Source organism: Sapajus apella, unplaced genomic scaffold (genome assembly GCF_009761245.1).
Source record: "Sapajus apella isolate SASKATOON/1434 unplaced genomic scaffold, GSC_monkey_1.0 scaffold91, whole genome shotgun sequence".
Taxonomy (NCBI): domain Eukaryota; kingdom Metazoa; phylum Chordata; class Mammalia; order Primates; family Cebidae; genus Sapajus; species Sapajus apella.
Genome location: NW_022437031.1, coordinates 8,352,132 through 8,364,978, shown reverse-complemented (window position 1 = coordinate 8,364,978; position 12,847 = coordinate 8,352,132). Strand labels below are relative to the sequence as shown.

At 40.6% G+C, this 12,847-nt stretch overlaps 2 protein-coding genes across 15 annotated transcripts in view; one reads left to right on the top strand and one right to left on the bottom strand.

The window, feature by feature from the left end:
• The window catches only part of TAF1 (TATA-box binding protein associated factor 1), a 97,534-nt gene that overhangs the window by 39,188 nt on the left and 45,499 nt on the right, over positions 1–12,847 (bottom strand). For all 14 annotated transcript variants that reach the window (XM_032255927.1, XM_032255922.1, XM_032255914.1 and 11 more), the window contains exons 29-32: positions 11,454–11,521; positions 10,039–10,161; positions 9,225–9,317; positions 9,057–9,141 (exon numbers count right to left, since the gene is read on the bottom strand). In XM_032255927.1, the coding sequence (XP_032111818.1) occupies positions 9,057–9,141; positions 9,225–9,317; positions 10,039–10,161; positions 11,454–11,521 (369 nt within the window). The remainder of the gene's footprint in view (positions 1–9,056; positions 9,142–9,224; positions 9,318–10,038; positions 10,162–11,453; positions 11,522–12,847) is intronic.
• LOC116535097 (heterogeneous nuclear ribonucleoprotein A1-like) lies at positions 3,934–4,944 on the top strand. Its single transcript, XM_032255928.1, has one exon. The coding sequence runs from the start codon at positions 3,982–3,984 to the stop codon at positions 4,942–4,944; it is 963 nt and encodes a 320-aa protein (XP_032111819.1). The 5' UTR covers positions 3,934–3,981.

Sequence of the window (12,847 nt, the reverse complement as noted above, 5' to 3'; positions counted from 1 at the left end):
AAAAAAAAAAAAAAATAAAAAATAAATAAATAAATAAATAAATAATAATAAAAAAAAAAACAAACTAAGGTAATGTAGAACAATATACCCAAGCTAGCTGTGGGATCATTGTTGTATAGCTTCCTGAATCAGCAATTTTACTTGAAGGAGAGGGAATGTAATTTGGTAAGAAATTTGAAGCATGTTAAAGTACAGATAAGCCTAATGAAAAGTTTGCATAAATTTTTAAGATAAAACACAAATTGCCAAGGAAGTCTCAAGCTTTTTTGGAGCTGCTTGGAAAGATAGTCCCCCAAACTGGAGACTATACAGTCACAATCCTCTGCAACAAAGTGTCCTTTAGTGACACGGTTTGAGATGCCTAACTTCAACCTTTTTTTTTTTTTTTTTTGCTAATACCCTCAATTCCCAATCTTTCCAGCACATCCACAAAACAAAATCTCAATCCTGAATCAATTTTATCATCTGCCTTCTCAGTTTCCTAACTTGATTTGATAAGCACTGACAAAAATCACAGAACTGTGCCAACTGATAATGCCAAAAAAGTCTCCATCTTCAGTTTGACCCTCAAATGCTGCTCCACAGCGTTCTGAAATGTCCCTCATCAGCTCCTTTTTCAATTTCCCACAAAAATAATTCACTTACTGATATTTTTCTTCAAATTCCTTCTCCCACTTTTAATCTTAGCAAAAGACCCTATTTTTACAGAGAAATAAGATGCTACTTAGGCAGAAACTTTCTAAACATCTACCTTCCAACCTCCACAGGCATTTCATATCCTTAATTTTCTTCTCTTTGACCTATACAAAGGTCTCCTGTCCAATTGCCTTCATCCCCTCAACATATTGTCTACTTCCTTTTCCCCTTCATAGGCAACTCTCAATCTCTAGTTTCTTGCTTTCCATTCATTCATAACACCCCTGCAATCTGGCGTTTTATTCTACCACTTCGCCAAAATAGTTCTTCTAATAACCATCCTCTTTGGTATTCTCTGTAGCACCTGACCTGTTGGTAACTTTCCCTCTTTGAAATCCTCTTCTCTTGGTTTGCATTATATATTATTCTCTCCTGATTTTTCTTCTTTCATTCTGGCCACTTCTTCATATTCATCTGTTATCTTAAATATTCAATTTGTCAGGTCTATCCTTATCCTACATCCTCTCTTAAACTAAACAGTGATTCTTAACTTTTTTGGGGTCACACACAACTTTGATAATCTGACAAAATCATCTTTCTACCCAGTAAAATATACAACCATATTTTACATACAACATCAGAGGGTTCAAAGAATGTATTCTCCCTATTTGAGCTCATCTACTCATATTTTTACATGCTGTTGACCTGAAAAATAATTGTATTTCTAGTATAAATTCTTTTCTGAGGCCAGGTGCGACAGCTCACGCCTGTAATCCCACCACTTTGGAAGGCCGAGGCAGGAGGATCATTCGAGGTCGGGAGTTTGAGACCAGCCTGGCCAACATGGTGAAACCCCATCTCTACTAAAAATGCAAAAATTAGCTGGGCGTGGTGACGTGTGCCTGTAATCCCAGCTACTTCGGAGGCTAAGGCAGGTGAATCACTTGAACCTGGGAGACAAAGGCTGCCATGAGCCGAGATCACGCCACTGCGCTCCAGCCTGGACTCTGTCTCAAAAAGAAAGAAAAAAAAATTGTTTTCTCAGCTTTGGGCCTGTATACAGCTAACTACCTGCTGTAAGTCTTCACTTAGATGTCCTACCCCAATACAACATACCAAGTTGAACTCTGCTATCTTTTCTCCAGACTGCTCCTCCTGTATTTCCCATATTAGTCGATGGCACAACCTGCTGCCCAAGTTAGAATATTGGATGTCATTTGATTTATTAATCCTTCCAAAAATGGAAATTTCTCATAGCTGCAAAAGTATTATGTGCTCACTAAAAAATTCAAATACCTAAGTACAAACAAGTAAAAACTATCCTCAATTTCTCCCTTTAGTAATTCAATTCCATGGCAACAACTGAGCTAAACAGTGACTGACTCCTAGATGGGGTACCAGTTCATCGGCCCCCACAACATAGCCCATTTCACTCATTTATTACCTAAGTCTACCGTTTTGATAGCTAAACAATATTCCATCATATAGATGTGCCATTTTTTAAACAATTTCCTATTGTTGGATATTTAGAATGCTCCGTTATTTCAATTATAAGCAATGCTGCAAAGAACATTTATACATGTACCTTTATAAACTTGTGTGGAGTAGTCCCTTGAAGCAAAGTTGCTTAGCCAAAGGAAATGAACATTTACAGTCCTCTAAAATGTTTGTACTAATTTATGTTTTCACCAAGAGCATAAGTGCTTGATACTATCTTAAATCTTCCTCCTTTACCCATACCCCCAACTTCTAATCATTTATGAAATATCAATTCTACCTCCTCAGCATCTCTATACCCTGTCTTCACCTTTTTACTCCTATTAATACTGACCTTAGTTTAGACTGTCAGTATTTTTAACTGGGAATGCGGTCAACAGTTTCTTTACTGGTCTCTATCTTATTCCCCTCCTCCAATCCATTCTTCAGATAGGTTTCAGAATGATCTTACTAATACCTGTTATGTCCCTTTCTCCTTCTAAAGGTTTGGTGTGACATACTAGGCCTTTCCTAACTTAGCCCCTCTACCTTTAAAATCTTCTATCTCACTACCAAATGTAGTTCCACTATGCATCCTAGTCATATTTAACTACCTGCACTTCCCTATCCAAGGCACCTTCATCTATTTTTGCATTTGTGCTATCTGCCAGGAACTTCTCCCCCACTGTTTTCCACTTGCCTATTTCTTTGGCACAGTAAGTAGCTATTATAATCAACCTTCTTCAAAATTCAGTTCAAAAGTCATTTCCTCTTAGGAAGAATTCCCTGCTTCCTATACCAGAAAAAAAACACGGAAAACATAAAAGATGAAAACAAAGACAATCCTAACCCTATGTCACAGAAACAACCACTATTATCACTCTGGTGTGTTTCCTTCTAGCCTTTTTTGTACGTATATGCATTTTAAAAAAAAAAAAAAAAAAAAAAAAGCATGACAGAGATGAAATAAACATCTCTGTGCTCTGCTTTTCTCACTTAACATTGTGAGAATGTTTTGGTGATTAAGTTTTCCAAAAAAGAGCTTTAAATCTGTACTTAATAATTAATTATAAAGATAGCACTTTAATATCATCCCCTTTACGTCAACTATTCAGGTTAAATAAATCCTTGCTAATATAAATCTCATTAATACCTTTGACTACAGCTCTGATTAGGATTATCATCTTACCACATGCTAAGTACTTACATGTACTATTTTATTTAATCCTCACAACAACCCTCAGAGGGGAATACTATTATTCTTATTTTACAGATGGAAAAGCAGAGACTAAGGGATTTGCTCAAAGTCACATTGCTATTAAGTGGTGGGGCCAATATTCAAATCCAAGTCTACCTGACAATAAAGTCTATTCACTCAACAATTTTTTAGTCTCTCAATGTTGCCAAATAGCTTTCTAGAAATGTCTCACAATTTTATACTGCCAACAGCAGTATGTGAGTGCACCTGCCTCACTACCATTATGTCTACTAAAAATTTTAGCTGGCCAGGCACGGTGTCTCACGCCTGTAATCCCAGCACTTTGGGAGGCCAATGCAGGTGTATCATGAGGCCAGGAGTTCGAGACCAGCCTGGCCAACATGGTGAAACCCCACCTCTACTAAAAATACAAAAAAATTAGCCAGGCGCGGTGGTGCATGCCTGTAATCCCAGCTACTCAGGAGTCTGAGACAGGAGAATCACTTTAACCTAGGAGGTGAGCCAAGATGGCAACACTGCACTCCAGCCTGGGCAACAGATCAAGACTCTGTCTAAAAAAAAAAGAGGGAGATACGTTCGTCAGTTTGCTCCTTTTTGCCTGTGGACACCGCCGAAAAAGCATCGTTAAAATCTCTCTTCTCCCTGCGATCATGTCTAAGTCAGAGTCTCCTAAAGAGCCGGAACAGCTGAGGAAGCTCTTCATTGGAGGGTTGAGCTTTGAAACAACCGATGAGAGCCTGAGGAGCCATTTTGTGCAATGGGGAACGCTCACAGACTGTGTGGTAATGAGAGATCCAAACACCAAGCGCTCCAGGGGCTTTGGGTTCGTCACGTATGCAACTGTGGAGGAAGGAGATGCAGCCATGAACGCAAGGCCACACAAAGTGGATGAAAGAGTTGTGGAACCAAAGAGAGCTGTCTCAAGAGAAGATTCTCAAAGACCAGGTGCCCGCTTAACTGTGAAAAAAATATTCGTTGGTGGCATTAAAGAAGACACTGAAGAACATCGCCTAAGAGATTACTTTGAACAGTATGGAAAAATTGAAGTGATTGAAATCATGACTGACAGAGGCAGTGGCAAGAAAAGGGGCTTTGCCTTTGTAACCTTTGATGACCATGACTCCGTGGATAAGATTGTCATTCAGAAATACCATACTGTGAATGGCCACAACTGTGAAGTTGGGAAAGCCCTGTCAAAGCAAGAGATGGCTAGTGCTTCATCCAGCCAAAGAGGTCGAAGTGGTTCTGGAAACTTTGGTGGTGGTCGTGGAGGTGGTTTCAGTGGGAATGACAACTTTGGTCGTGGAGGAAGCTTCAGTGGTCGTGGTGGCTTTGGTGGCAGCCGTGGTGGTGGTGGATATGGTGGCAGTGGGGATGGCTATAATGGATTTGGTAATGATGGAGGCAATTTTGGAGGTGGTGGAAGCTACAATGATTTTGGCAGTTACAACAATCAGTCTTCAAATTTTGGACCCATGAAGGGAGTAAACTTTGGAGGCAGAAGCTCTGGCCCCTATGGTGGTGGCGGCCAATACTTTGCCAAACCACGAAACCAAGGTGGCTATGGTGGTTCCAGTAGCAGCAGTAGCTATGGCAGTGGCAGGAGATTTTAATTAGGAAACAAAGCTTAGCAGGAGAGGAGAGCCAGAGAAGTGACAGGGAAGCTACAGGTTACAACAGATTTGTGAACTCAGCCAAGCACAGTGGTGGCAGGGCCTAGCTGCTACAAAGAAGACATGATTTAGACAAATACTCATGTGTATGGGCAAAAAACTCGAGGACTGTATTTGTGACTAATTGTATAACGGGTTATTTTAGTTTCTGTTTTGTGGAAAGTGTAAAGCATTCCAACAAAGGGTTTTAATGTAGATTTTTTCTTTTTTTTTTGCACCCATGCTGTTGATTGCTAAATGTAATAGCCTGATCGTGATGCTGAATGTCTTTTAAAAAAAAAAAAAAAAAAAAAAAAAGGTTTTTTTTTCCTTTCTTTTTCTTTTTTTTTTTTTTTTTTTTTTTGAGACCAAGTCTCACTCTATTGCACAGGCTGGGATGCAGTGGCACTATCTCGGCTCGCTGCAACCTCCGCCTCCCAGTTCAAGCAATTCTCATGCCTCAGCCTCCCAAGTAGCTGGGATTACAGGTGCCCACCACCACGCTCAGCTAATTTTTGTATTTTTAGTAGAGACGGCGTTCCCCCACGTTGGCCAGGCTGGTCTCAAACTCTTGGCCTCAGGTGATCTGCTCGCCTCAGCGTCCCAAAGTGCTGGGATTACAGGGGTGAGCCACCACGACGGGCCCAACTGCATTTATTTGATTACTAGTGCAACAGAATACTTATTCATGTTTGTTACTTAATTTTTGTCTTCTGTGATTTGTCCATCTGCCCTTTGCTTACTTTCCTATTAGTATCTTCTGGGTTTGTCTTAACTGTTTTACATAAGCTCCTTGTAAGTCTGCCCTATGTCCTAAGTCAGCCATCAGCAGGTCAAGTGCCTATTAACACTCTTGCTTATCACTTGCTATACACAGTCTTTTTTAGACATCTGTGAGCTTACTAACACTTCCACTGCCAGAATTCTGGATGATTAACTTTAGGTGTTTTCATGAAACAATAATGGATAATTGACCCATCAAGCGGCATTTCCACTCTCTAATTTCCAATGTATAATAAGCAGAGCAGGCTGGGCGCGGTGGCTCATGCTTGTAATCCCAGCACTTTGGGAGGCCGAGGCGGGTGGATCATGAGGTCAAGAGATCGAGACCATCCTGGTCAACATGGTGAAACCCCGTCTCTACTAAAGCTACAAAAAATTAGCTGGGCATGGTGGCGCGTGTCTGTAATCCCAGCTACTCAGAAGGCTGAGGCAGGAGAATTGCCTGAACCCAGGAGGCGGAGGTTGCGGTGAGCCGAGATCGTGCCATTGCGCTCCAGCCTGGGTAACAAGAGGGAAACTCCGTCTCAAAAAAAAAAAAAAAAAAAATAAGCAGAGCAAAGTAGATTCTTTCAACCCAACCCAGAATGAGCAAAAATAGAAGTCTCATCTCCTTAAAGATATATGCATGTTTTGGTTACATATAGTTCCCTGAACTTGCCCTGTTCTTTCACTCTTCCATGATATTAAACGTTGTGTTCTCTGCTCAGAATGCCTACTTCTTCAGTCTTTCTGATTGTCCAGTCCTTCACCTTTTCTCTCCAATTCTCTGCCCCTTCAGACAAACTTAACAGCCATACTACTTACTACTAAAAATTACAGGATAAAAGTCTTATAATCATATGGATTCTTAGTTGAGACTGCAGTATGCTAGGCAATACTCTCAAATGCCCTTAGCTCCGTCTTCTATTTGTTTAAGGAACTGTAAGAAATCATTTCCCTGCTTCATTCCTTCAATGTTCTCCCATTTAGGATCAAGTACAAACTCAAGTATGGCACGCCAAACCCTCTGATTTGACTCTTGCCTGCCTCCAGTCATTCACCAATATGTACACTTGAACTGCAACTCCAACACCTTGTTTCTTAAACCTATTGTGCAATTTCAGGCCTCTGAGCCTTTGTATATTGCTGTTCTCTCCACCTAGTGCATTTTCTCCTCCACATTCTTTGATAAGTAAACACCATTGATCTTTCAGAACTCAGCTTAAGAAAACTCTCTTCTGGATGGGTGTGGTGGCTCATGCCTGTAATCCTAACACTTTGGGAGGTCAAGATGGGAGAATGGCTTGAGCCTGGAGTTCCAGACCAGCCTGGGCAACATAGCGAGACCCCCATCTCTGTTTGTAAAAAATGAAAAAGAAAACCCTCTTCCAGAAAGCCTCCTCTAATGCCACTTTTTTTTTTTTTTCCTTTTTGAGATGAGGTCTTGTGCTATGTTGCTCAAGTTGGTCTTGAACTCTTAAGCTCAAGCGATCTACCCATCTCAGTCCCCCAAAGTGTTAGGAGTACAGGCATGAGCCACCATGGCCAGCCCCACTCTAATTTGGATATACTGTCCTGTGGCACTCTGTGCATGCTTATAGCAATAAAATGTAAGTACTATAATTTTCCTTTTCTGTTTCCCCAACTAAACTTAACTAATCTGGGGCAAAGACCATATCTAATTTTATATTTCTAACATCTATCAGTGCCAGCACATATAATTACTCAAGGTTTGCTTAACAATTGCGTCATTCGAAACTGAATTATTATCCTCTGAAACATAGGCAGAAAGAATGAATTTAAAAAAAAACAAAACAAAAAAAACAACCATTAGCTCATTTAAGAAGCCTTCCCTAACCCTCAGGTTAAGATATTCCTTGCTCTCGTCTGATGCACTTTGTATATACTTCTATTACAACCCTTGTTAAGCTGCATTTTACTTATTTATTTATAGAGACAGGGTCTTGCTGTCACCCAGGATATAGTGCAGGGGCATGACCATAGCTCACTGCAGTCTTGAACTCCTGAGTTCAAGCAATCCTCCTGCTTTAGCCTCCCAAGGAGCTAAGACTTCAGGCACTCACTACCACCTCCTAGCTAGTTTTTTAAACAGACGAGGTCTTGCTATGTGTGCTCAGACTGGTCACAAACTCCTAGCCTCAAGCAATCCTCCACTTCAGCCTACCAGTGTTGAGATTATAAGCATGAGCCACCGTGCCTGGTTCCAAGCTGCATTTTAATTGTCTCTTTCCACCAACTGGATTATGAAATACTTGAGGACAGTGACTGTCTTTCCTATCAGTAGCCTAAGCAGCTAGCACAGAGTCTGGCATATGTTATTAAATCAACTCATGTACTGAGGAAAACTGCATGTACCAAGGAAGCTCACCATAGTCTACAGCTACCCATTTCCATAAACTCCATCTAAGGGCCTGGGGCACAGTTGAGTTTTCGCATCCCAGGAAAAAGCAGTGATGCCTCAAAGACCAAAGTAATATCCATTTGATTTTTATTCTCACCTCATTTTTCTGTGCCTACCAAGGTTTCAAAAGTAAGCATATATTACTTTTTCATCATTAAAGGCTAATGGCAATCTTTATACAACATACACACTAAAATATATGCTTTCTTTAAAACAAAACAAAACAAAAAGACTGGCCTGGTGTGGTGGCTCATGCCTGTAATCCCAGTACTATGGGAGGCCAAGTCAGGTGGATCACCTGAGGTCAGGAGTTTGAGACCAGCCTGGCCAATATAGTGAAATCCCATCTCTACTAAAAATATGTAAGTTAGCTGGGGGTGGTGGCGGGCACCTGTAATCCCAGCTACTCAGGAGGCTGGGGCAGGACAATCGCTTGAACCCAGGAGGTGGCGCTTGCAGTGAGCCAAGATTGTGCCATTACACTCCAGCCAGTGCGACAAGAATGGAACTATCTTAAAAAGACTAAGTCATTCAACTCATTCTGCTGTCACTGCTCAAGGCTTCTTTATGCACATAAATTTTAATAATGCTGGCCAGGAGCGCTGGCCCACACCTGTAATCTCAGCATTTTGGGAAGCCTAGGTGGGAGGATTGCTTGACCCCAGCGTGGGCAAAATAGCAAAACCCTGTCTCTACCACAGACACAAAAAAAGAACTTGGCACCGTGGCAGGTGCCTGGTTCAGTGAACTATGATCACACTCCAGCCTTGGCAACAGAGCAAGATCCTGTCTCAAAAAAAAAATTTTTAATGATGCTAACTAATGTTAGATGGATAGAAGAAGAACGGATAGAAAGAAAAAAAAAAAAAAAAAAAAAAGAAATACTCACCATTATACTTAACACTGTTGGCCAGAATAAGGTTTACATCATCTAGAAAGCTCTCCCGACTCTGATACTTGTGTTTGGAGATGTTCTGTGATGAAAATAATCAGGCACTCAGATACACACACAAAGTCACTTGATTGTAAAAAGGCATTCAGATCAAATCACACTCACCTTACGTATGGTCTCTAAATCCATTGGACTGACAATCACTTTGTAATAATCTGGAACAAACTTCTTATTAACTGGGTGATGAAATGGCCAAGACTAGTAAATAGAAAGCATAGGAAATTAAATGGAAACCACTCTTAAGAATTTCTCTACCTTTGTTGGGTCACAAATATTCCTGAAAAAAAGCTATGGACTCTTTTCCCAGAAAAACACAGTCATACAAAATGTCTGTATATAATGTAAGGGATTCATAGATTCATTTAAGATTTCTATGCCATGATAGGGTAAGAACACTTGCTCTATAGTCGTAATCAAAATTCCTTATTCCCTAGTCCCATCCAGAAGTTTTATAGCATTACACATGTAGAACACACTCCTATAGTGCAACAGGAAACTCATTTGAGAATTCCTGGGGAGGATCACTATAACAATAAAAAATCGAAATAAAAGACAACCAACAGTTGCTAATTATCAAAGTATCATTTGCCTAGAAGCACCTCTAAATCAAAAGCCTTGTATTAGCAAGCATCCTCTCTCTACAGGGCTATTCAGGAGCATTCTTAGTATTGAATGTCAACAACAGGAAGCAGAAACCTCCCTACATCCAAAGATTCCTGGCCTCTTTGATTCCAATGATAACGTACTCTTTAAAAAAAAGACAATGTACAAATACAGCTAAAAGGTCAATATGTAAAATCACACACTAGTCACAACTGACATAAACCACCCAGACTCCAAAATACATACATATGTAAACCCTATATATCTTTCCTTCCCCTGCACGATCCTCACAATATTTAGCACAGAGACAGCTTACATCTGGAACTGCCATCATTTTCTGGGTGACAATGTTGTCCAGAATGAAAGAAAATGCCACCTGGTCATCATCATCCAGCAAGGGGTTGATAGCTTTCTCTAAACGAGCTAATTTGTCTTCTTTCTGAAATTAAACAAAGCAAAGCCAAGACAGAGATTTCCCTAAGGTGTGATCACCATAGAAAAATTAAGAGTAATTTAAGGTTCAGCTAGCTATGTATTACCCTTGCCCCAAAAAGTGTTAACTTTGAATTATCTACTGAATGACAAGCCAAGATAAATGATGCTGGGCACAGTGGCTCACAACTGTAATCCCAGCACTTTGGGAGGCCAAGGCAGGTAGATCACATGAGGCCAGGAGCTCAAGACCAGCCTGGCCAACATGGCAAAACCCCATCTCTACTAAACACACACACACCCACCCCCCTTTAGCAATTTAGGCTTTAATGTTTTTTTTTTTTTTTTTTTTTGAGATGGAGTTTCGCTCTTGTTACCCAGGCTGGAGTGCAATGGCGCGATCTCGGCTCACTGCAACCTCCGCCTCCTGGGTTCAGGCAATTCTCCTGCCTCAGCCTCCTGAGTCGCTGGGATTACAGGCACGTGCCACCATGCCCAGCTAATTTTTTGTATTTTTAGTAGAGACGGGGTTTCACCAAGTTGACCAGGATGGTCTCGATCTCTTGACCTCGTGATCCACCCGCCTCGGCCTCCCACAGTGCTGGGATTACAGGCTTCAGCCACCGCGCCTGGCCGCAATTTAGGCTTTAAGATCATGCTGTTTTTGTTATAAAACTATTGCTGAAAACACTAAACATTATTACTGATTAGTGACTTTTGTATAATGGTGACCTAACCCAATAAATTTATTTTAGATTCTAGTAGGAAAAAGTTTGTATTCCTATTGCTCCAAATCCTCATCAACACTTAGTATTGTCAGTCTTTTTAATTTTAGCCTTTCCAGTGGGTATGTAGTGATATCATGGTTTAAATTTGCATCTCCTCAATAATCAATCAAGTTGAGAATCTTTTCATGTTTACTAGCTAGTTATCCTCTTTTGTTAAATGTCTACTTCTTCTTCCTTCCTAAAACACTGACTAGTCTCTTAGCTACAGCTAACTTCCTGGAAAGTCACTTTCCTTTGTCCTTTCTAATGAGTTATGTAGGTGCTGGATCTTAATTCTAACTTAATTAATAGTCAAGATGTCCAGAACAAATAATTTTCTTCTATGGGCCTAGTTTTTTCATCTACAAAAGAGACTGGCCTATGAGTTCTAAAGTTCCTTCCAACTTTCACATATACTAAAGATCTGCTACTCCCACATATACTTTTCCTTCTGTTAAATTCCCTACTTCCCAAACCCTGATATCCCCCACCTTCAAATTCCACTGCCTTTCTCTCATTCTAAATGTCTTACCTCTTTGAGTTTTTCATCACAGAGATCCAGCATGGATTGAGAGATCTGAGTCAATGAGTGTTTTGGCCCTGTAGAGGAACAGTAAGAGATAAGACCATTAAAAATGGGAGGCAAGGCCGAATGCAGTGGCTCACACCTATAATCCTAGCACTTTGGGAGGCCGAAGCGGGTGGATCACTTGAGGTCAGGAGTTCAAGACCAGCCTGGCCAACACGGTGAAACTCCGTCTCTACTAAAAATACAAAAAAATTAGCCAGGAGTGGTGGCGGATGCCTGTGATCCCAGCTACTCAGCAGACTGAGGCAGGAGAATCACTTGAACCCGGGAGGAGAAGGCTTCAGTGAGCCAAGATCATGCCCCGGCACTCCACATTCTAGCCTGAGCAACAGAGCAAGACTGGGTCTCAAAAAAAAAAAAAAAAAAAAAAAAAAAAAGGGTTGGGGGAGGCAAGAGCTGCCAACACTTCTTTATCCTTTTAATGTACTTACTTAGGAACCTAGTATGTGTCAGGCAGCAGGCTAATTGATGGGTTAGACAGATATACCGGACTTAGGTCCATTTTTCAGTGCCTAAAACATAGCAGGTACACAGTATGAATGAATAATTTTAACTCTTTCCTTAATTTGTGTGTATATACACACAGTGGTACTACTGCTGCCTTTAATACCTTGAAAATGATACTATGGAAGGGCAACGATAATTTCTTTAACAATGACTGAAGACACCAATGGAAGACTTGAAATTTTCCCACTTAGCATATACAATTTGTGATTGAAATTTTACTGTGTAGAATTTAGTTTGTGGTGTTCTCATAACATCAGGTTAATCCAAAGCCTGTGTTATTAAACAATCTTCAATACTGATCCATATCAGAAGCTTCAGAAAATCCTTTAACTATCTGACCTATCTCCTATACTCTCTGCTTATAAATGCCCTAATTTAAGCTCATCATAAAGAAGCTAAAGTATTTTCATCTAGCTAGTAATTCCAATTACTTCTTTTACATATCCTTTGCTAGATTATATTCCTGTCTATCCTTTTGTATTAGTGCTCCCCAGAGCCTAAACCTCTGTTCTATCCTCAGTTACTAATTACTTAATTCAGCATTCACTTGTTTGTTCATTTAACAGATGTTTAATGATTGTGCACAATGTGTTCAATGATGGGAATATAAGGAAAAATAAGACCGACTTCCTGCCTATGAGACTTACTGGTTTAGGCCAGGCACAGTGGCTCATGCCTGTAATCCCAACACTTTGTGAGACTGAGGCATGATGGCATGCACCTGTAGTCCCAGCTACTCGGTAGGCTGAGACAGAAGGATTGCTTAAGCCCAGGAGGTCAAGACTGCAGTGAGCCAAGACTGCGCCACTACACTCCAGCCTGGGTGATAG